Source organism: Sarcophilus harrisii, chromosome 3, assembly GCF_902635505.1.
Source record: "Sarcophilus harrisii chromosome 3, mSarHar1.11, whole genome shotgun sequence".
In the NCBI taxonomy this organism is placed as follows: domain Eukaryota; kingdom Metazoa; phylum Chordata; class Mammalia; order Dasyuromorphia; family Dasyuridae; genus Sarcophilus; species Sarcophilus harrisii.
The window spans coordinates 310,824,534-310,850,375 of NC_045428.1; the positions used below are offsets into that span (position 1 = coordinate 310,824,534).

General features: G+C 32.9%; 1 protein-coding gene across 1 annotated transcript; it reads right to left on the bottom strand.

Annotated features, from left to right (window-relative positions):
- Nucleotides 1-645: 645 nt before the first annotated feature.
- On the bottom strand, nt 646-24,866 carry NME9 (NME/NM23 family member 9). Its single transcript, XM_031959799.1, has 9 exons — nt 24,813-24,866; nt 22,278-22,378; nt 15,571-15,642; nt 12,720-12,836; nt 11,246-11,321; nt 8,316-8,398; nt 3,155-3,247; nt 2,053-2,207; nt 646-890 (listed from the first exon to the last, which is right to left on the bottom strand). Exons 1-9 carry the CDS (start codon nt 24,835-24,837, stop codon nt 755-757), a joined length of 858 nt encoding a protein of 285 aa, XP_031815659.1. The 5' UTR covers nt 24,838-24,866; the 3' UTR covers nt 646-754.
- Nucleotides 24,867-25,842: the final 976 nt, after the last annotated feature.

The window sequence follows — 25,842 nt, forward strand, 5'->3', positions numbered from 1 at the left end:
TTTATTTCATTAATTAAAAATAAATGCAATTATTTTTTAACTTTTTCCAATATCTGAAGATGGTAAATCTGAATTAGAACTTGTGATGCCACATCTAGTCATTTTTGGAGAATAGTACTCTTAATTCATGGGTTTGTTCACTGTAGAATTTCTTCCCTTGGTACTTTGTCAGCATCACTTCCTGTTGGGCAATAACAAAACTTGTTCTTAACATTCCATAACATTTCCTTGTGATTAAAAAAAAATCTATAGACTTATTATCCACCTCATGAGCTTCAATAACCATTTTCTTCATCACCTACTGTACTTGCAATTATAAGAGGAAAAATCTGGTAGCTTTTCCCACATTTTCAAATTCTTAAAGAGAGAAAACTAAATGGCACAGGGACCAAAAATTGAGGAAACACTTTTAATTGAAAGTCTACAGAAACATTTAATAGTTCCATTAGAATGTCTAATGTCAATTAGACATTCTTCTAATGTCTTCTCATGCCACAAGATAGGACTGTGGGATCTTTTTTTCCTAACTTGCAACTTAAATCTCCTTTATGTTTGTGTGAACTTCTTGAGAGCAAAGACTGTCTTCCTTCTATTTTCTAATAGCAAGGGTTCTTGCTTAGCACACTAAATTAATAAATACTTTTATCCATTCCTTCCTTCCTATACTTAAATTAGTTACTAGATATTTAATATTAGAACACCTGCTTTCTCTTTCACATTGACTAAAGGCAAAAGTTTTCTGCAATTAATTACTTTATACTGAATCTGTATCCTTACCTGAAATTTTAAAATTTGGGAAAAAAAATTCAATCTCTCTGTTTGCTTGTTCTCTGTTTTCACTGCCATGGACAGCATTAAATGGCATTATTGTGCCATACTGAGCCCGGAGACTGTAAACAGTAAAATTTTGTTATGTTAATTAAGATAAATCATATAATTTTACTTGAAAAAGTGCATCTGGCTAAATCTTGATCACCAATCAATTAACTCTGAATCCCTTATGGATTATATTTACTTTTTCATGAGCAACCAAAATGAAGGATTCAAAAAACAGAGGAAATGAACATTGTGTCATTAGCTCATAGAATCTCCGTAATTAATTCTCTCTGATTATAAACAAATTGATTATTTTCATAACTTTTTTTTTTCCATTTAGGAACCAAGTTCCCAGACTCTATATTTTAATTGAAGAGAACATGTAAAACTTTAATAAACCATTTAATGATTGCTAGGAGCCATCATGAGAACAAAAAGCAAAGTCATAATACAGACTTAGTTTCCAGTTTCAGCTCTTTTATTAACTAGCTATATAATCTAGACTAATTATTTCTTATTTGTAAAATTGAGACAGTAATGATTTGCCCAGTCTGTCTAACAGGGTTGCTGAATTTCAAATGAGAATATGGATGTGAAAGTTCTCTGAATATTCTACAAATGCAGAAAGCATATTCCCCTGAACTTAAGCTAACAATTTAATTGTTCCCTTTTGATTAAGATTCTTCTTATCTTGATGACCAAGTCTAGGATAAACAGAAAAGTATTATAAATGCCATAATTGTGATGATAAGCTGAACTTTCAGAAAAGAGTACCTATGGAAGCAATTAGAAATAAGTAACAATCAGTGACTTCCAATAATTATTCATTTTTACTATTTTCACTGAAAGGAGGGATTATTGGGGAGAGAGAGCAGAATGTTAATATTGCATATGCCTCTCTTTAAATGTATAAGCAACTTGTAAAGATTTTTGTCCACTAACAATTAACACTTTCAATTTAACCATTCTTATTCTTGAACAAGTCTAGAGGAACCCAAATCAGAAATATTTTAACTAAGATTTGAGAGCCTCATCACCTAGTTTTTTAAAGGTTAATTAATTTGGGGGTCACTGTCACTCACAAAGACTATCCACTAAGAAAAGGAAGAATTTCAATATATTCCTATCACTAAAATTAAGATCCTTGAAGAATTGAAGTATAAGATGACTGGCAAAGTGTTGACACGATTTTTCATTCTGGATGTAAGTTCTGAAAATGAAAGGCTGCATCATTACCTTTCAGGATTTTCCCTCTTGGCAACTTCAATATCACTTGGACCAATGAAGTCTCTCCAGGCAGCAACTACGTCTTTATCATTTTCAGGCCATGAGATTATGAGTAACCGGCATGGTCCATCGGACATGTGCTGAACTAGCTTTTCAAATATTTCCTAAAATACAATTATGCCAAATTTACCTACCAACTTAATGGTAGTGGCACTCATTCAAAGAAAACTAAAGAAGCTATAGTTTTCCCCTCCTTTTTCTATAAAGTAAAGAGAATCATGAAAGAATGGAGTGTCCCAAAAGTCTTGGAGCAATATTAAGTCATTAAAACAAATATAGCTCTGACAACTACAGTAATAAGAAAGCTATGTAACTCACTATTTCATCCAAAGTTTATTAAAACTCAGTGGTCAAATATGTCACTCTCCTTCTAGCTCATATATTGCTTAATTTTACACATTTATGGGTCCCTAAAATTTGTGATCACAAGTATTTCAAATTTAAATATAATGGAAGAAACTTAATTTGATGTTGGGAATTATGCAGAAAATATCTATTCTTTAGATAGAAACTGAAGTAGATTATCTGTACTATCTCTGTCAGATTATGGCTTTCTAAGTGTCCCCTCCTCTGTGAAACTTATTCCTTACCATCCAACATGTATGATTTCTTAATATTCTGAGTGCTTATGGCATTTACTATTACTAAAACTTATTAGACATATCATACATGTTACTTTATATTATAAGGTATCCTTTTACTTAAAGACAATGATTGTGATTTGTACTTTTATGTATACCAGGGTCAACCACAGTGCTTTGCAAACAGTAAGCAATGATGCAAATTGCAAGAATGATGCAAACCTCATTCTTGATGGCAATGAAACAGAAATCTATTGTCATAAAATATCATCTTTTCAATCTCATCACACCATGATATCCTTTAAGCTTAATAGATTTGAAATATGTTGGATATATGTCTAATAACCTATAAGTTATTACAGTTTACAACATATTTACAGCATATTTTCATAGTATTCATGCTAATCTAAATTGATCCAAACTTTATCAAAGAAGAAGAAAAGAGAGAAAAAGAAAGAAATAGAACTAACCTCTTCAGATCTTTTTTGGTATAGATATCTTGTTTCAGCCTCTGTCATGATTCGTTCTTCATTAGTTAAAATTTCAAACCCAGCTTCCTGAACCTATGGTTTGCAAAAGAAGGATAATTTATCTTGAGGCTATAAATAAAACATAAATACATGTTCATCACAGCAGAGCAGAACATCATGTAATCTAGAAAGTTCCCTCAAAGTAGGTTGCAGTTTTTCATTTTTGTTGTTGTCTCCCCAGCACATTATATATTGTCTCACATATAGAATTTTTGCCAAGTTGAATTCATTGTTAATATTTTGTAGGGCAAGGAAAATTGAATCAGGTAAATCCTAAAATATACTGAACCCTTTATACCAAGTGGGTATGCAAGTGGAAAAAAACAATAAATTTAACATGAATTGATTTATAATAGTCCATTATGACAGTTTAAAGTCTATGTATAATCTTTGAGAATTAAATCAAATCACCATGTTTTCCCCAAATTTACCTTAATATGCTAGTAAAGATAGGCAAGATGTCTTCATAGAATACTGGTTGGACACAAGATGCATTTCTTATGCTAAGGATTTAATGAAAATTATATTGCAAGAAACCCAATCCAAGTGGGCCATGATGACTTGAGTTAAAACATCTCAGCTTCTATTGCCCTCATTTGGCTTTCCAAACTAACAGAGATTTGTGTGTTTTCATCACAACTCTATGGCTCAGTAATTGATAAAGTTTTTTCCTCCATCTGAGAATAACAAGCTATAACATCTTTTGAAATCCTAGTCAGTGTCTCTATTGGGCTTGTATCTCAAAAAGATCATAAAAAAGGGGGAAAGACCCACATGTGCAAAAATTTTTGTGGTAGCCTTTTTGTAGTGGCAAGGAACTGGAAACTGAGTGGATGCCCATCAGTTGGGGAATGGCTGAATTAGTTATGGTATATGAATGTAATGGAACATTATTGTTCTATAAGAAATGATCAGCAAAATGATTTCAGAGAGGCTTGGAAAGACTTAGATGAACTGATGCTAAGTGAAGTGGGTAGAACCAAGAGAACATTATATAATTATATAAATATGTATGCATATATTGGATTTAATATATATTTCTACCATGTTTAACATATATTGGACTACTTGCCATGTAGGGGAGGGCGTGAGGGAAAATTGGAACACAAGGTTTTACAAGGGCTAATGTTAAAGAATTGTCCATGCATATGTTTTGAAAAATAAAAAGCTTTAATAAAAAATAAATAAAAAGAGAACATTGTACACGGCAACAACAAGATTATGTGATGATCAACTGTGATAGACTTGGCTCTCCTCAGCAATACATTGATCCAAGATAATTATATAGACAATCCATAGACTTAGGATAGAAAATGCCATCCACATCCAGAAAGAGAACTATGGAGACTGAATGCAGATCAAAGCATACTATTTTCACTGGAAGTTGTTTGCTTTTTCAATTTTGTTCTAATTTTTCTTTTACAAAATGACTAATATGTTTAAAATTATTATACATATATAACGTATATCATTATTTGCTGTCTTGAGAAGATGGAAAATAAGGAAGGGAGGGAGAAAAACATTTGGAACCCAAAATATTACAAAAATTAATGTTGAAATGTATTTTTACATGTAATTGGAAAAATAAAATACCATTGAATTCAAAAAAAAAAAAAGAAAGAAAGAAAAGGAAAGAAATTCCTAAGCAGTCAAAGAGGACCCTAATAGCTGTTAGTACTATAGTACTATAGAAGCCCCAAGTTATTCCTTCAGAATAACTCTTTTCAAGCATTTATTCTCCATATCATCAAGAGTCTAATTAATTTAGTTTCCAGTGAATTTTTAGAGGAAGTGTGGAAATAGCCTGACATAATGGTGCAGCTGACACATTTCCAGAGTTGTTAATTTAGTTCAAGAGTAGTGTGGCCTAAAGCTGATATTTCCTGAAGAGGCTAAGAAATTGTTGATATGTTTGTTAGTAATTAGGACATTTGATGCCATTTAGGTTTGATTCTTTAAGAGTAGCATTTCCAAGGTTGATATTTTTCCATTCCACACCTGCAATATATATATATATATACTATTGCCATATCAATGATAACTCTTCAATTAAATATGTTTTCTACAGATATGGTTAACTGAGGATTAGCATGCTTATACCACTTTTTTTGTATTTTTTAAGACTAAATATGTAACTTCAAACTAGAAAAACTAGATAGTGCTGATCAAGTAGAACTAATCAAGTTCCAACTATGTGCTAAGCACAACTTAGTAGGCATTAAATAAATTTTTTTCCTTCCCCCCTTTTCATTAGTCCTCAACTGTTATCAAACATTTCTTTGTCTATTCCAGTTACCACTCAACTACCAAAAAATTCACTCTGCCTCTTTTTCTTGTTTATCTGTCCATGACACTGTTGGGATTTGTCTATGGTGCTGAGATTCCTAACCAGCTTTGCTAGAGGTAAAAACTTTAGTAGGATGGCAGACTTCTGTTTATCCTAATCTTTACTCTATAAAGGAAAAAAATATTTCCTGTTTATAATTTATAAGGAAAAAGGTCATGTTTGCCTCCCAAATTCTATACTTTTGCATCATTCCTTCTTTCTTCTCCTAGTCAAACATAAAAAAGAAATAAAAATAACAACATTGGAATGGTCTTTTTTTTTCAATTGGTGGTTTCTCTGGCATTTAGTGTCTAAAATTGAACTTCTATTTCTATCTGGTCAAAAGTTCTCAAGCTTCCTCCCACTCCCACCTTTCTGACAGTGTTCTGACATAAATAGTGGATCTCTATTAATAGGCTTCAAGCACACATAGGCTTAGAGTACTTGATACTGACTATTCCATTTTAAAGGGTCCATTATTCCTCTCTCATAACTTTTAATAACATATCTATATAGAACATAAAAATGTAAAAGATATTTTCTTTGAGATTTTTCCACTATTTGACAAAAACTTCTGGGAAAACTGGATATTAGTATGGCAGAAACTAGGCATTGACCTATACCTAACACTGTATTCCAAGATAAGGTTGAAATGGGTTCATGATTTAGACATAAAGAATGATGTTATAAGCAAATTAGAAGAACAAAGGATAGTTTACTTCTCAGATCTGTGGAGAAGGAAGGTATTTGTGGCCAAAGAAGAACTGGAGCTCATTATTGAACATAAAATAAATAATTTTAATCATATTAACTTAAAAAAGGTTTTGTACAAACAAAATCAATGCAGACAAGATTAGAAAGGAAGCAAAAAACTAGGGCAAAATTACATTCAAGGGTTCTAATAAAGGCCTCATTTATAAAATATATAGAGAACTGATTCAAATTTATAAGAATAAAGGCCATTCTCCAATTGATAAATGGTCAAAGGATATGAAGAGACAATTTTCAAATGAAGAAATTGAAACCATTTTAGTCATATGAAAAGGTGCTCCAAATCATTATTGATGAGATAAATGCAAATTAAGACAACTCTGAGGTACCACTACATAGTTCTCCAATTGGCTAAGATGACAGGAAAAGATAATGATAAATGTTGGAGAGGATGTGGGAAAACTGGGAAACTAATACATTGTTGGTGGAATTGTGAACTGATCCAACCATTCTGAAGAGCAATTTGGAATTGTGCCCAAAGGGCTATCAAACTGCATATTCTTTTATCCAGCAGTGTTTTTACTGAGCTTGTATTTCAAAGAGATCATAATGGAGGGAAAGGGACCCACATGTGCAAAAATGTTTGTGGCAGCCCTCTTTGTAGTGACAAGAAACTGGAAACTGAGTGGTGCTCATCAGTTGGGGAATGGCTGAATAAGTTATGGTATATAATGTTATGGAATATTATTTTTCTATAGGAAGCGATCAGCAGGATGATTTCAGAGAGGCTTGGAGAGACTTGCATGAACTGATGCTAAATGAGCAGAACCAGGAGATCATTATACAAGGCAACAACAAGATAAAATGGTGAGAAATTCTGATGGACATGACTCTTTTCAACAATGACATAATCCAGGCCAGTTCCAATGATCTTGTGATGAAAAAAAGCCATCTACACTCAAAGAGAGGACTCTAAGAACTGAGTGTGGATCACAATATAGAATTTTCACTCTTTTTGTTGTTGTTTGCTTGCATTTTGTTTTCTTTCTCAGTTTTTTTCCCTTTTTGATCTGATTTTTCTTGTGCAGCAAGATAATTGTATAAATATGTATACATATATTGGATTTAATATATATCTTAACATGTTTAACAAAAAGAGATTTCTCCACAATCATAAATTCAGTATTCATGCTCTTATAGAATACTTTTTTACATTATTACAATTTTGATTTGTTGCAAATTTAAACTGGAAACTGAAAACATTAGGCTAAGAGTCTCTTTAGGGAAGGGACTGTCTTTTGTCTTTCCTTTTTTCTCAGTCACTTAGCATAGTGCCTGGTGCTTAATAAATGTTTGTTGCCTGACTCACCCCTTAAAAAGAAGATCCTTTCAATAGAACTGAAGACTTTCAAAGCTTTGCTGGACCTTCAACATAATAAAATCATATTCTTAGAGTTGGATTTTTATATGTGGGGAAAATAAGACCCAGAAAAGTAGAATAACTTACCCAAGATCACACAAATGGGCATTACTAACTGTTTAGTCATTTTGTCAGTCATGTCCAATTCTTCATGATACATTTGGTGTTTTCTTGGCAAAGATACTGGAGTTGTTTATCATTTCCTCCCCCCACCTTATTTTACAGATAAGGAAACTAAGGGGAAATAGGGTTAAGTAACTTGCCTAGATTCCAGGACTAGAGTTCTATCTAGTATACCACCTAACTTCCCCAGGAAATATTAGTGCCAGACTTCAAACCTTGATCAATCAACTTATTCCAAATCTAGTCTTTTTTTTAAACCATACTACACTACTATTTTATCTAAAATATATGCTCATTTTACAGAAAATTAAACTAAAACCCTCAATGAACAGCGCAAAATCAAGCTGTCAGCAAGTTAAGTAATCAGTTAAGTAGTTAATTATCAGGTTAATATCCAGGTACTAGTTTTGGGGCCAATACTCTTTAAAGTATACCAATTGTCTCTCTATAAGATGGTTATAAGATTCTGATTTACCAAAGAAAATATTGCTACATTTCTAGTGGATATTTATTAGTCTTACCTTCAGGATGATGTCGTCCACCTTCCCATGGGCCACAGCATCTGGTTTTATAATTGCCAGTGTGCAGGATTTTTCAAGTAACACTAAAAATAATTTTTAAAACCCTGCACTTTAGTAAGGATTTTATGCTCTAGAATTTCAATATATTTAACAAGTGGTTATTATTCTTTTACTTGAAGACCTTGAGACACAGGGAACTCATTACCTCTTGAGGTACCTTATTCTATATTTTTTAAGAGAGCTCCTTGTTAGGAAGGATTTTTCATTCTAAGTCAATATCTACTTTCCTGCTGTTTCTACCTATTACTACTAGTTTCAGTCCCTGGTGTTTAAAATAGCAAGACTAATTTCTTTAAGGATATCCTGATGGCACAATGGATAGAGTATTCCTGGAGTCAGGAAGACCTAAAATCAAATCCTGTCTGTATGCTGTATGCTGCTGATCCTGGGCAAGTCATTTCGCCCTGTTTGGCTCAGTTTCTTTATCTGTTGAATGAACTGGAGAAGAAAATGGCAAACCACCCCAGTATCTTTGCCAAAAAAAAGCCTCAAAATGGAATCATGAAGAATTGGACATGACTGAAATAACTCAACAACAAAAATGTCTTTATATATGCCAATCCATCAAATATTTGAAGATCAACCCTCCTATTGAAAAGAAAACCCCAAAACTCTGAAAAATCTTTAAAGGAGAAAACCTTCTTCAACTCTGCCTCAGTGAGGGGATTTTACCCCAAGCACAAACAGTTTCATCTTTGTTATCTGGGTGGCAGTCGACTCAGTCTCAAAACCTATTGAATTCAATTCAAACTCTAACCCTAGCTGAAACCCAGTGAGGAACCGACTTGGGACTCCACCCACAAGCACCCTTCGCTTATAGCCAAAACCCCTGCTTATAAAAGAACCTAACTAAAGCCCTCTCTTTGCAGAGGTTCCAAATATGCCAGCTGTATTAGGCTTGGCATCCCAAGGAGCTTCTGCCCACTGGAATACTGTTTCCAGTGCCAACCTCTCTTTACCTATTTCCTTAACTAGACTTTAACCTTACTTCCAATCCCCATAATAAACTTCTTTTATCAATCTAGGTTTTTGGGTCTGTAAATTCCTTTATAGGGGACTCTTGCACGGCCAGAAGGGAATCCCAGAACTCCCTATCCTTGCGCCACCACTAGACCTCATTTAGACCTTATTTAACTCCCTGACCACCAGAAACCCTAAATTCATTTGGGTACCCAAATTTAAACCTCATCACTATATCTCTTCTAAATGTTCTTTTCTTTAAGCAGTACTCATATAGTACATGTCAGTCTATCAGCTATCATTTAGTAAGTTTATACTATGAGCTAAGCACTGAGCTAGGTTCTGGATATTAAAAAGACAATAGTCTATACCCTCAAGAAACTTACATTCTATCAAGGCAGACAACATCTTATCACTTTATCAGGAATCCTACTTACCAATCCAGTCACCTTCCTCTGAATGTAATCTTGTTTGCCAAAGTCTTTATTAAAATATCATGCCCAGAACTAAAAATAATATTATAGATATGGCAGAATTCAGCAGAACTATGACCTCTCTTGTTCTAGACACTATGCCTATCAGTGTAGCCTAAGGTGGAGTTTGGCAGTCTTTTGGTGTTTTGCTTGGTTTTGATTTTGATTCTCATGTCCTATTGTTGATTAATATTGTTTGCTAATAGGTTCAGGTGTTTTGCAATGTACTATTGTCTTTAGCTGCCCTTACTTTGCAAATAAGAAAAAATACCCAAGAAACAAAATAACTTTCCCAAGATCCCACAGAAGATTAGTGGAAAAAGAATTAGAATGAACAGTTCTAGAAACCCATGGCTTTCACTCTGTAAACAAAATGATTCATGCACATGAAAAACTGTGTGCTAATTTTATTCTATCCTTTGACTTGAATTTTCTCTCTCTTTTATCAAACTCTCTTTTCTGATCTTACCTCTGTCCTTCCAATCTAACCCAAACAGTCTTTCACTTTCTAGGAATAGGGACTTTACCTGTGATTTCATTGACATAAGAAACTTCTTAGTGAGGAAACTCCACCTTCTCTGGGAGGAAAACCACCCAACTTTACAATCTCAGAAAACTGCTAAGAGTTTAAGTGGTTTACCCAAGAACACATAGCTAGTTTTCATCAGAGGTAGTATGTGAACCTATTTCTTCTTTACTCCTAGGCAAGCTATCTATTTTTTCAACTGTTGAATAAGGGGGTTGGACTAGATAAGCTCTAAATTCCTGTCCAGCACTATATAACTCTAATTCTCTGTGCTAAAATAAATGCTAATTAAACGCAATATAGGATGAGCCAATAAATGACAAGTTTTGGCAACAACTCAGAGGAATCATGTAGATGTTCAGAGAACCTAATCCTAGAAGTATGTAATACTGTGCAGTAGAGGGACCTCATCTGGGACAAACATTGAATCTTTCAAATTTTCAGAAAAGCACTGGAAAGATTATCTATCCCAGATTCTCTTTATTGTATCTTCTGTTTTATTTAAGTAATTCATAAGACAAGTTTTTTTTCCTTTGTTTTTGATTATAAGTGTGCAGTAGGGGTGTTAATCACAATCACTTAATATTGAAGACAACCACACTAAGATGGGAATGTGATCCTATTGCATTAGAAAAGTCCTGCTGCCCTTCATGGTTTCCTAGGACCTTGAAGGGAAGAATTAGCCAGCTAAGCTATTATTTTAAATTTATTATTTCCTTTAGGATATGTGTGTTTTATCATATTATTACATTATCATATATTATGTTATATTTTTGTAATAATATATAGATTGCATAAATACATTACACACGCGCACGCATACACACACACTCACACACACACACACACACACACACACACACATGCTTTCCCAATTTCTGTTAAACCTATTGGAATTGTATTTTACTTACCTACTTCATCTTCCTCTCCATACTCCTGATCTTGGGAAACACTTTCTTCTTCAATGGAAAGAGCTGCATCTTTAATCTAATATAAATCTTTTATTTAAGCAAGTAATCAGATAAATTATACTAAATCTATCTGGTACAAGAGCAAAGATGCCCATTTCCTTAGCTTTGTTCTAAGGAAAAGAAAATTACTAAGAAAAACAAAATACAGAGTGAATAACCTAAAATTTGGACATCTGGTTTTGTGAGAATATTAAAAGGCTTTTACTAACTAGCTAATGGGGGGATTATCTTGGTTATCTTACATATTGTGTATTATCTGTTTTTTAATCAATGGGAGTAAAGAATCAATAGAATTAAAAATAAGGAAAAACAGAAGTAAAAAGTTTAGAAGATATCAAATATTCCAAAAGAAAATAATTTAAAATTTAGATAAAAATTAAGCTGATGGCTAGTTATGGCAGAAGGCAATAAAGTAAAAAATTCTTCCTTCTTGTGTTATAGAATTTGGGACACAATGGGAATTCAAGTTTCTTTCTCGACCTTATAGTATTTTCATCAAAGCAAACACCAATTTCTTTTTGGGGGATGAATTTCCTTTTTGAACGTAGTATTTTATTTTATCCTGTTCCACTAAAATAGTATGGTAATTAAATGCTTTTGAAAACTCAATATCCAATTTTAAAATGTTTTGATTTGTTGTCACAAATGTCATCAACAGCCATATGCTTTCTAATTTATAAATCATAATGAATTCAACTTAACAAAAAAAAGTTCTTGTTATTTTGAGGATTTGAAGGGTACAATTTCTAAATAAAATTATCTCTCAGTTGGATTAAATAGACACTTGAAAAATTTGGAAATTAAGCCCAGCATTCTATGGATCTACTACAAATTTCTTATTTGAAAATCTTCATTTCAAGCTTTTTTGAGTATACCTCAATATTTTGGAGTCTTCCTCTTAAAGATACTTGATTCTATAATTTTATATCCCATACTGAATTTATTAACTGTTCCAGAAATAGTTCTGATTTTTGAGGTTTAATTGGGTAAAGGGAGTTGGAACCCTATTGAATTGAAGGGAGTGGAATGATATCAGGTCCAACTGAATGGATAGAATTTTGTTGAATTAAGGATGAAAGGAAAGTTTTAAATATATGCTATGGGCACTAAGCAAGAGTCCTTCTTGATCTACTTGCTACAGCATATGCCATGGAGCACTGGGTCTGTGCCCAAGATACTTCTGAAGAAACATATAACTTCACTCCAAAAGAACTTGTTGCTTTGGTATGATGCAGCAAACATTCTATTCCAATTAGAAAATTCTAATCACTCTGAATGACTGGATTGCATGTTTTCCCATTTAAAGCTTTAAGAAAAGCAGAAAAGGAGATCATTATGTTAGAGTACATTATTGTATAATGTATTGTATAATACATAGAGTTTAGAGTTTCAAAAGTAAAAATCTTCCAATTACCACTTTCCGTTCAATGCCTTGTTCCAAAACCTTATTCTCTGCATCCAGCTGATCTAGAATAGTTTTGTGCAGTAATGGTCCATTTGCTCCTCTTACCACAGCCACTAATTCTCCACCCTAGAATAGATGGTAAAATTACTGATTGAAATAGTTAAATCATTAATGAAATAAAATGCCTTTCACTTTATTTTTATTAGCCAATTTTACATTGTTAATGCTCATTACTTTCACTTAGAATAAAACAATGTATAAGGTAAGGAACAACCTTAGGATAAATCATGAAGTTGGAGAGATACTCCTTTGGTGCGTCTTTTAGTTTCTACCCCTTTAGCTGTTGCCACTCTGCCTAGCTCCACATGTGGAGATTTATGTCACTATGAGTTCCCTATACTTGAGGCACCCTTAGCCAGAATAACTTCATGCTTTATAGTTCCCTCTCATAATAATGATTTAGGTCACTGTAGATTTTCTTGAGGCAACAACAACAAATTCTAAAGGGAAAAAAAGAGCAAAAAAGAAAAATGTCTATCTGATGAGCCTTTACAAATACATAATGAAAGAAGGAAAGCGAAAAGGAAAGTAAAAAGGGAAAGATATGCCCAAATGAATACAGAATTCCAGCAAACATCAAGGAGAAATGAAGAGATTTTCTTATATGAGAAATTCAATAAAATTAAAGAAAACAATACAATGGAAAAGATAAGAGATCTCTTCAAGAAAATTAGGGATATCAAGCAAAAGTTTTATACAAAAATGAGCATTAAAATGATTTTTAAAAATAATAGGAATTTAACGAAGTAGGAGAGATTAAGAGCTGGCAAGAATACAAAAGAATTATACAAGAAAGATTTTACCATTACTAATAACCACAATGGTATGGTTATTGATCTAGAGCCAAACATTCTGGAAATGTCAAATGGGCCTTAGGAAGCATTGATAATATTAAGGATAGTGGAAATGATAGAATTCCATCTCAACCATTTAAAACCCTAAGAGATGATGCTATTAAAGTGCTGCCCTCAATATATCAGCCAATTTGGAAAACTCAGCTGTGGCCACTGAATTAGAAATGATCATTTTCTGTCCCAGTTCTAAAAAAGGGCAATGCCAAAGAACGTTCAAATTACCAAACAATTTCACTCCATTCACATGCCAGCAAGGTTATTTTAAAGATTCTTCAGGCTAATTAAACTTAGTGTAGCATCACCATTTCCCCATCCACCACCGCCATTATCACCCTGGCTTTCTTACTCTGATATGCAAATAGTAGGACTAAATAAGATAAATACTATATAAAATATATGTGTCAGTCTAATAAACCTTTCATAAAATGCAAAAAAAACAGTAACAACAAAAAAAGATTCTGCCGGCTAGACTTCAGCAATATGTGACCTGAGAATTACCAAAAGAGCAAGTTGGTTTTCAAAGAGGAAAAGGAACTAGAGATCAAATTGCCAACTTTCTCTGAATTACACAGAAAACAATAGAGTTCCAGAAAAAAAAAAAAAAAACTCTACTTAGGCTTCATTAACTACTTTGATTATGTGGATCACAACAAAGTGTAGCAAGTCCTCACAGAAATGGTAAAACCAGATCATCTTACTTGTCTCCTGGAAACCTGTATAGAGGTCAAGAAACAACAGAACTAAACATGAAACAACTAATTAGTTTAGAATTGGAAAATATGTCTGACAAGGCTACATATTAACACCTTATTTATTTAATTTAAATGCCAGGCTGGATGAATATAAAGTTGGAATTAAGGTTACCAGGAAAAAATATCAACAATTTCAGATATGCAGATGATATCCCTTTGATGGCAGAAAGTGGAGAGGAATTAAAAAGCCTCTTGATAAAGGTAAAAGAAGAGAATGTAAAAGCTGATTTGAAATTTAACTTTAATAAAACTAAGAACTTGGCAACAGGTCCCATCATTTCCTGGCAAATAGAAGGAAATGGAAGCAGTGTCAGATTTTATATTCTTGGGCTCAAAGATCACTGTAAATGGTAATTACAGCCATGAAATTAAAAGATACAATCTATTTGGAAGGAAAGCTGTGGCAAATCTAGATAGTACTAAAAAAGCAGAGATACCACCTTACTGACAAAGGTCCAGTCAAAACTATGGTTTTTCCAGTAGAAATATATGGCTAATGAGAATTGGACCCTATATAGGGAAAGCTACAGCAGATGATGCTTTCAATTTGTGATGCTGGAGAAGACTTTTGAGATTCTCTTGGACAACAAGAAGGTCAGATCAGTCAATACTTAAAAGAAATTAATTCAGACTATTCGTTAAAAAGTCAAATACTGAAACTAAAGCTTAAATACTTTGGCCACATAATGAAAAGATAGAACTCATTGGAAAAGGCTCCAATATTGGGAAAAATGGAAGGCCAAATGAAGAGATGGCAGAGAAGATGGATAGATAATATCATGGAGACAATGAACATGAACTTGGATAGACTTTGAGAAATAGTAAAGGTTGAAAGGGCCTTGGGTACTCTGGTCTATGGAGTCATTAAGAGTTGGATACAGCTTAATAACTGAACAACAACATTTTTTTGTTGTTCAAACCATTACCATTAATAAAGAATTGTGAATTTAATTTATTCTTTAAAACAGCTTACTGAGAAAACCAATAGAGTTATTATTTTTCTATTGTGTGTATATGTGTTTATCAAACACTTGACTGAAGCTTTTATTTTTTAATCATGTTTTGTTGTCATAGCTATAGCATAAAAATGTGATTCCTATCCAAAAGAAATGTGCAAAATTCAATAGACCTTTTTTGAATCTGAATATTTCTAACTACATATAATACTGATTCTTGCTTTAAAAAAATACTCACTGCATAAAAAAGAAAGGTAGGTTCACACTTTCCCCGGTATTTCTCCAAAATATCAAGAGAGTCTGCTTCTGCCTAAATAAAAAAAGCAAAAACAAATTATCTGATGTATTTTTAGCTTTTTATTTTCAAAATATATGCATAGATAATCTTCAATATTCACCCCTGCAAAACCCTGTGTTCTAAATTTTTTTCTCCCTTTCTTTCCCCTACCCTCTCCCTTAGACTGCAAATAATCCAATATGTGCAATTGTTTAATACACATACCCATAATTATCATGCTGCAGAAGAAAAAGCAGATCAAAAAGGAGAAAGAATGAGAAAGAAAACAAAAAAGAAACAAACAATAAAAATGTGAAAATACTACATTGTGGTCCACATTCAGTCCCCATAGACCTCTTTCGAGATACAAATGGCTTTCTCCATCACAAATCCATTGGAACTGGCCTGAATCACCTCATTATTGAAAACAGTCCTATCCATCAGAATTTATCGTGGTATAATCTTCTTGTTGCTGATCTCCTGATTCTGCTCATTTCACTTAGCATCAGTTCATGTAAGTTTATTTAGGCCTCGCTGTAATAATCATCCTGCTGATCATTTCTTACAGAACAATAATATTCCATAACATTCATATACCACAACTTATTCAGCCGTTCTCCAACTGATGGGCATCCACTTAGTTTCCAGTTTTTTGCCATTACAAAAAGAGCTGCCACAAACATTCGTGCACATACAGGTCCCTTTCCCCCCTTTAAGATCTCTTTGGGATACAAGCCCAGTAGAAACACTGCTGGGTCAAAGGGTATGCACATTTTGATAGCCTTTTGGGCATTGTTCCATTTTGCTCTTCAGAATGGTTGGATCAGTTCACAATTCCACCACCAATATATTAGTGCCCCAGTTTTCCCACATACCCTCTAACATTCATCATTATCTTTTCCTGTCATTTTAGCCAATCTGAGAAGTGTACAGTAAGTAGTACCTCAGAGTTGTCTTAATTTGCATTTCTGTGATCAATAGTGATGTAGAGCTTTTTCATATGACTGAAATGGTTTCAATTTCATCTTAAAATTGCCTGTTCACATGCTTTGACCACTTATCAATTGGAGAATGGCCTTTATTCTTATACATTTTAATTAATTCTCTATATATTTTAGAAATGAGGCTTTTATCAGAACCCTTGAATGTAAAATTTTTGTTTTATTTCTCATTTTTATAGCAACTTCTCTGATAAAAATCCAACATCCAAAATATATGGGAAAATTCATTTAAATATGTCAGAATAAGAGCTATTTTCTCAATGATAATTGGCCTAAATATATGAACAGCCTGTTCATATATTAAGAAAATATACAAACTATCAACCATCACATGAGAAAAAATATTCAAATCCACTAATAATAAGAGAAATACAAATAAAAGAAACTTGAGGTTCCACTTTATAGTCATCAGATTCACAAAAATGATTAATCCTTCCTAGGGTCTTTTAATTCTTAGTTAAATATTCCTCTTTTTTTATTTCTCTAATTTTTAACATCTTTTTTATAATTCTTTTAAGTTTATTTGTTGGCTTTCTAATACCTCCTTTTATTCAATTCACTAATCTTTTCTTTTTCTATTTTGTTAATATATATTTACAGATAAATTATTTTTCTCCTGAGAACTGCTTTAGCTGTACCCCAGAAATTTTGCTATTTTTTTTATCATTATCATTTTCTTTCATGTAATCATTGTTCCTATGATTTGTAATTATGCCCAAAGGACTATAAAATCATATATACCCTTTGATCTAACAACACCACTACTAGGCATGTATCCCAAAAGAGAATTTAAAAATGGGGGGAGGATCTATATGTACAAAAACAATTATAGCAGGTCTTTTTTCAGGGCAAAGAATTGAAATTGAGAAGATATCCATCAATTGGGTAATGGCTGAATAAATTGTGGTATGTGATTATAATGGAATACTATTATGCTATAAAAATGATGAGCAGAATGTCCTCATAAGAACTCGTAAAGACTTCCATGAGCTCATGCAAAGTGAAATGTACTGTGTACAAGTAAAAGCAATATTATAAGATGACTCGCTGTGAATGACTTTACTGTTCTCAGCAACATAATGATCCAAGACAGCTATGAAGGAGTTATCAGAAAGAACTGATTGTGCATGAATATATATTGAAATACATGTTTTTTGCTTTATTTTTCTTGAGATTTTTTTTGGGGGGAGCAGAAAATCAATGTTTTCTTTTGCAATATGACTTTTATGGAAATAGATTTTGCAGAATTTGACACGTAACTTCTCTTAGTTGTGGGGGGACATTTGGGGGGAGAGGAAAGGAGAGAATCTGGAACTCAAACTTTTAAAAACAAATGTTTAAAAATGTTTAACATGTAACTAGGAGAAAATAAAATATGATTTATCCTTTGACCCACTGATAATTTGAAATTTTGTTGTTAATATCTCCCTTTGAATCAGTTTCTTTTGTTTCTGGTTCTTAAACTAATAACTATCTTTATTGTGTTATGGTCTCTAAGAAATATATTTATTATTTGTGCCTTTTTACATTTGTTTGCATTATCCCTGTGTTCCAATATATGGTCAATTTATATCAAGATTCCATGTAATGCTGAGATATAAGTATATTCTTTATCAGTTCAATTAAAAAAATTCCTTAAGTCTTTTAGCATTTTTCTTCAACAATTTGTTCAGCTCCACATTTTCATTTTTAATCTTTTAGTTAGACTTATCCAAAACTGAAAGAAGGATAATGAAATCTCTTGTAATGATTATGTTGCTGTCTTTGTTTCTTGTAGATCATGTAACATTTGTTTTATGAATTTGGATGCAAAAGCACTTAGCACTTATGTAAGTTTATTGGCTTTTTATCTAGTTAAGCTTGCTGTTTTATCTTTTTTATTTTTGAATGTTTTTGCTTTGTGAAATAACATGATTGATTTTTGGTTTTAATTGAAACATTGCAAATTCTTTTCATCCCCTCACTTTTACTTTGTGCAGGTCTTTGTTTTTAAACATGTTTAAAAGGTTTTGTTTTCTTACCCAATCTATAACCCTTTTTCATTTTATTGGATATTTTTGAGTTATGATTTTCTCTCTTCTAGAAACACAGTACTATATTATCTCTTCAATTACTTTAGCTTAATCCTTTTTTATAATGTTTCCATTTATTTATTTCTAACATTCTTTTACTATTTTTATTTATAAGACATATGCATGGGTAATTTTTCAGCATTGACCCTTGCAAAACCTTCTGTTCCAACTTTTCCCCTCCTTCTCCCTTACCCCCTTCCCTAAATGACAGGTAGACCAATACATGTTAAATGTGTTAAAGTTAAATACAATATATGTATACATATTTATACAGTTATCTTACTGAACAAGAAAAATTGGATTTAGAAACAAGGTAAAAATAACCTGAGAATAAAAACAAAAATGCAAGTGGGCAATAACAGAAGGAGTGTAAATGATAATTTGTGGTCCACACTCATTTCCTATAGTTCTTTCACTGGGTGTAGCTGGTTCTCTTCACTACTGAGCAATTTGAACTTATTTGGTTCATCTTATTGTTGAAGAGAGCCACGACCATCAGGATTGATCATCATGTATTGTGGTGGTCTTTTTCTTTTCTATAAAATATAATGGTTCTCTGTGGGAAGGTTTCTTGGGGAGGTTTCTGGAGGCAGCCTTAGTTTCAGTTCAACATAATAATCACCCCAAATGCAGCCAGCTGATAAAATCTAAACGTTTATTTTCTCCTTCCAAGTTTTGTCTCTTTCCTTGGGCCCGATTAGCTTTCTTAGAGGCCTCTTTCCCTCCTTGGCTCCAAGAGCTATTGCAGCTTGTCTGCCAGCTTCTGCCTCCAGCTCTCTCTGAATCTTCTCAACTGACACCTCCACTCACTCCTGACTCTCAGTCTCCCAGAGTGCTCTTTGGCCCTGAGAGCTTCTTGCTTATATGCTGTACACTGAGTACACACCAATCATTATATCACTAGGAAACCATTATTTGTTGTAGGATTAAATCAATGCTAAACTAGATTTAACCATCATCTCCTCAATTCCACTTAGTATCTTGTTTCAAGTTCTGGCCCATAACATCTCCTTGTAGGATCAGATCAATCTTACTGAACCATGCTAAATTAGATAATTATTGTTTCTATCGATTCTAATAACTTAACACTTTGTAAGGATTACATCAATATATTATTGTTGTTGAAATATAGTATGATCTCCTCATTCTGCTCATTTCACTTAGCATCAATTCATGTAAATCTCTACAGGACTATCTGAAATCATCCTGCTGATCGTTTCTTACAGAACAATAATATTCCATAACATCCATATACCACAATTTATTCAGCCATTCTCCAATTGATGGGCATCCATTCAATTTCCAGTTTCTAGCCACTACAAAAAGGGCTGCCACCAAACATTTTGGCACATACAGGTCCCCTTCCCTTCTCTAAGATCTCTTTGGGATATAAGCCCAGTAGTAACACTGCTGGATCAAAGGGTATGCACAATTTGATAACTTGTTGAACTTAGTTCCAAATTGCTCTACAGAATGGCTGGATGTATTCACAATTCCACCAACAATGTATCAGTGTCCCAGTTTTCCCACATCCCCTCCAAGCTTAATCCTTTTTAAAGGTGATCCTAATTGTCACTGGCTCCTTTCCCAGTCTCCTCTTCCTTTTGGCACCTTTTTCTCTTTGGAGTTTAGCTCATTGTTTCTTTTTTCTGTTCCAATTTTATCTAATTATTTCATTCTTTTCCTCTTTTTTTCTTCTTGGTTAGTCATGAAGATTCCCTCTTTCTTTCCTTCTTTTCAAATTTTCTTTTCACTAGTTATTAAATTTTCACTTTTGTGTTCTTTTCCAGAGGATTTCCTCTACTCTTTTTATAAACAAATCTTCCCTGTCTATTCTAGACTTTCATTCTCTGGTTGATGACCTCTATAATTATCTTGTCTTCTGTTTTATGTAATTCTCATAGAATTTCCAAGGTATCTATTTTAGTCTCTCCCTCTAGGCAGTTTCCACCACTCCCTTATAGAGCTTTCCTTGTGGATTCCATTTTTCTTTTTGGCTTACTCACAGAACAGTGACAATTTCTATGTATAAATAAGATTTATACCCTTCTCCTGATTATCTTTTTTCCCCATTTGCCTCAAAATCTCACACACACACACACCCCTCCCGGTCCATGCCTTCAACTTCCAATTTCCCCAAATGCTCCCCTCCTAGCAAGGTAGTAAAATAGTCTTTCCAAGTACAAAAGCCCTCAAGCAATACCCAGAATAATGTATATCTGGTATCATGTCCCTTCACAGAACATTTCTCTCCACTTATGGGAGCATTCATCAGTGGAGCTCCCTTCCCTCAAACAAAACAAGTTCTTTCATCATTGTCCCCTTGCTATCCTTGATCCATCTTCTTCACTTTTCTTCAGACTCTTCTCTTCCTAGGAGACCACAGAGATTGTCTTCTCATTGCTAGAACTTAATTTGGCCTGATACATAACATACTCCCTTCTATATCCCTGATATCTTCGCTCTTTTCATGTGTCCTCTCTTTTTGTCATGTAGTCTCTCTCTCTCTCTCTCTCTCACACACACACACACACACACACACACACATACACACACACACACACACACACACACACACACACACTAACAACATTGATTTAGCTATAGGTAGGGTGTCACATAATGCTCCACAGTCCCCTTCCACTGTTAGTTTCACCTTTACTCTTGTCTCCTTGGATTGATTTAGAAATAAGGATGTTACTTTGCTGTTACTCTGTTATTTCTGTCCTGGCTGCTACATTGATTCACTTTTCCTGCATTTCTGCTGTCTGCGGTGTTCAGGAAGCAAATAATTTCTTCTGATATGGTTTTCTTTTTAAGAATGACCCAGATGAATCTGTATTACTAGAAGTCTGTCTTTTCTTTTTTTAAATTTATGGATAAGCTCAGATTTGAAGGATTGATTGCTCTGGTCTGCATCCTGAACTTTATTGCTCTTTAAAACACATTGTTCTATTCTGTCTTGGATTTTCTGGTGTACGTAGAATAATCTTCTGTTGTTCAAATTTCCTTTCCTTTGTTTTGAAAGTCTTTCTCCTACTCACTAGCAAAATTTCATGTTTCTGGACTGAATTGTAAATGTCTGGGACCTAAACCCTCATCAGTTTATTCCCATTGCCCCTTACAGATAATAGCAAATTAAAGAATAAAATTAAGGATCCAAGTGAACATCTTTTTTTTTTTTAATGAAATATTATACAAAATCTTAAGCTATTCTCGCAAAAATGCTAGTATGTGTTGTGGTATAGTGTGGCTCTTGCAAACACTTAAAGAATTTATATGTTCATTTGAGACACTATATAGTGTATGAGACACTATAAATGCATATCACCTGTTCAATGGAGAAAATCCCTCTAAGATTAGGCAAGTGTGGAGCATCCCAGTAATTAAAGGAAGAATCTAGATATGGGCTTTCATTAGCATATGGAATTTTGATGGAAGAAACTCCTCTTCCAATAGAGTGAATATCAATTTGAAAATAAAAAAATTTTTAACTTAGTTACATGAGCAAAGGCCTCCTTTTTACACTTCGTATCCTTCATTATTTTTTATTTTCTTATGTTGAAATCTTACTTTTCCCAAGATACAATCTTACCGTGGCAAAGTGAAGGTCATCTCCAACTTCAAGTTTTATTTTCCTGAAAAGACTGACCACAGGTTTACAAGGTCCACACCAGTTTTGGTAGACATCAACCACTATATAGTAAAATATAGCCAAAAGATCACAGACAACAATATGGAATGTCAGCAGCAATATATGGAAATTATATACTTTGTATAACATATAATTATAAAATTACATAAAGGATAGGTATATTTTAATTAACTTATTAAAGGGTATTAAGTGATTATATATGCACACACAAAGAGATATGTATATAGATGAATATGGATATATATTCCAAATTTTGTATGAACAACAATAAAAATACAGATTTCTCTCATTAATTTAAAATTTAAGACATTGAATAAATTATTTTTTAAATTAATCTTTATCATAAATTTGATAACTTTCAAAAAACTACAAACCTTCAAATCATAAGTCAACTGTGTGAATACAGAACAGGACTTGGAATCAAAAAGACCAAAATTCAAATCCTCCCTCAGACTCTTGCTATGTGACCTTGGGCAAATTATTTTACCTCTTTGAACCTGTTTCCTCATCCCTAAAGTGAGAGTAAGAAAAGTACTTATCTCACAAGTTACTGTAAAAATCAAATGATTTAACATATAAGAAGCATTTTGAAAACCTTAAAGAATTACAGAAATGATAACTAATATTATAAACACAATAAGAAAAGGTTTTGAATAAAGTAATAAAAACTATTTGTAGTCTGTTCAAAAAATACTTGACTTTAACAAATGCATTGTAGCTTTAGAACTTAAATTAAAGAAAAAAATATTTTACCTTTATCTCTAGCAAATTTTATCTTAGATTTTGATCTATGGCCTACTAAGATCTTTTTGGATTGTGGCTTTGTTGTCCAACATATTAGCAATACATTTTAACCTTGATGGTTGCCTGCTTTAGTCTCTTCAACTGTAAAATGGACATCTTAATAGTACTTACTCCCAGATTTGTTATAATAACATGAGATAATATCTGTAAAGCACTCAGAACTGTGCTTGACATATAGCTATTGTTCAGTTGTTCAGTCATGTCCAGCTCCCTGTGACCCATTTGACACATAGTAATTGCTTAATAATTGTTTCCTTCATCCCTTCTCTTCTCCAGTCTCCATTCCCAACATCTCTATTGTGTCATCTGAAAATTTGATAAATATGCCAAATATGCAAGTTATTGTTAAAAATGAGGTGCAGAACCAATCACAAAACCATACGTACTGTAGTATAGACTACTTTCCAAAATAACATTAATGGCAATGAATAATACATTTTAGGTCCAATCTTTCAACTATTCCAATTCCAAATTACCAAATTCATCTAAATTCACTGTTGCCTAGCCCACATCTTTTTATCCTTTCTACAATCAAAACTGAGAAATGTTGCCAAGTGTTCTACTAACAATAAAGGTGGGTTTTTTTTACATGCTATATATACACCCGTAGATGCATATATGAAAAACATCCCCGGACAAAATTATATTTATAGTAAACCTGTCAAAAAAGTAAATGAGCTTAGTCTGGTATGACCTATTCTTGATCAAGTCATCCCGGCTTATTGTGATCAATGCTTCCTTTTCTATTGTTAAGGTCCCACCAATCATTAATAGAGATCAAATTAAGTCTGATCTTGATATTAAGTAAATATTATTGGACAATAATCCTCTGAAAATCAATAATTCATATGATAACTCTATTTTTTTTTAATATTAGGTGTCCCTATCTCATCCAGGTTAGAGATGTAGGGGCTCCTCAATGACCTGGTCCCACTCTGATTGGCTCATACTCTGATTGTGTTATGAGCCTTGATCTGTTCCTGTCTGGTCCAGTTTGCCCTTCCATAGGTTTCCTAGTTCCAGCACCCTGCCTTCTGGAGAGGTCAAAATATTAATACAGGCTTAGCTCACTGTAGCTTGGAACTTTCATAAGCTCAAGAAATCTAACATCTTTGCACTTGTATGTAGTAGGAATTGCAGTTCTGCTCTATCATACCCAGAAATATCTCTTTATTAAGCATTAAATATGACTAACTAGACAACTCAATTCTTAACTTTCCAGAGAGTAGAGAGTTCAATATTTTAGTAAATCCTTACAGTAATCACAATAGTAGGCTAATTAAAATAGAGACAATTTAGAATAATTTTTTTAAAAAGTCAATCCAAGTATTGAAGTGAATTCATTTCTTGGCTGATTAAATAGTTGATTAATCCCTAGAAATCATATGCCATAGGTAGCTAGGTGTTACACCACATATCTCTGCCAGAAAAACTACAAAAAGGGTCACAAGGATAAGACACAACTGAAAAACAAATGAATCATATGTTAAATAAGTAGCCTATTCTTATATTATGAGGTTTGAGATAATATTAAATGGCACATACTAAGCCCAACAAGTAATGCTTCAAATATAAGCACTAAATTTTGGGGGAAGGATATAAAATATTAAAAATGTTTAAGTACATATATTAGAAAAAATAAACTTACGAGTTTTTTGGTAAGTTCCTTACCTGTTAATCCTTTGGAGTTGAGCATTTCCTCCCAAAGCTCCTGGTTGTTGATATTGATCTATTTTAACAAAATGAATCAGAACAAAATAGAATTTTTTCTAATAATGATTTATATAGACTACATTGATATAAAAATCAGAAGGGATAAAATAATGGTATTTTAAGTAAAAAGCAGCATAATCATAAAGAAAGAAACTATGTCATCTACAAAAAAATGTGTCATGTTAATGAAAATGCATAATACAGTGGTTATAAGCTCAGCTCATGGCATCATTCACAAGCACATGCAGAAAAATGGCAGAAAAAATAATTTGCATAATGATTATATTTCCCAAAACAAATCTCATTAGGTAAAACAAAAGTCACTGGACTACAGAAGTTACTGTTAGCCTTTTATTAAAGTAATAGAAATCATAATAAATATGATAGTCTTAGATATGTCAACATAATTCCCCTGTCTTTGAAATAAAGTATAATTGCTTACTAAAGTAATTTTAATAATAGAAAATTTAATTGTGTTAAGTTTTGGGGTGAAAAAATTCTGAAATCACTAGTGTTTCTAAGAAATATAAGTATATATATCTATGCATATTTTTGTTGTTTAGTTGTTTTTCAGTCAAATCCACTCTTCATGACTCATTTGGAGTTTTCTTGGCAAACATATTGGAATAATTTGCCATTTTTTCTCCAGCTCATTTAATAGATGAGGAACTCATGAAGCAAATTGGCTAAGTGACTTGCTCAGGAACACATTGCTAGTAAGTATCTGAGGCCAGATTTGAACTCATGAAGATGAATTTTCCTAATTCCAAGTCCAGTGCTCTATCCACAGGTCCATCTACCAATGCATGTATGTATATACATGTGTATAATTATAATTACACATAATTGTAATATATGGTAATACAATGTAATTATTAATATATTGCTTGCACATGTATAATAATAACTACCATTAACACCCCCAAATATCCTAGATTATATTCATTGCATAGCAAGAAAAATAGTATTGACTGCAATGATATTTTCT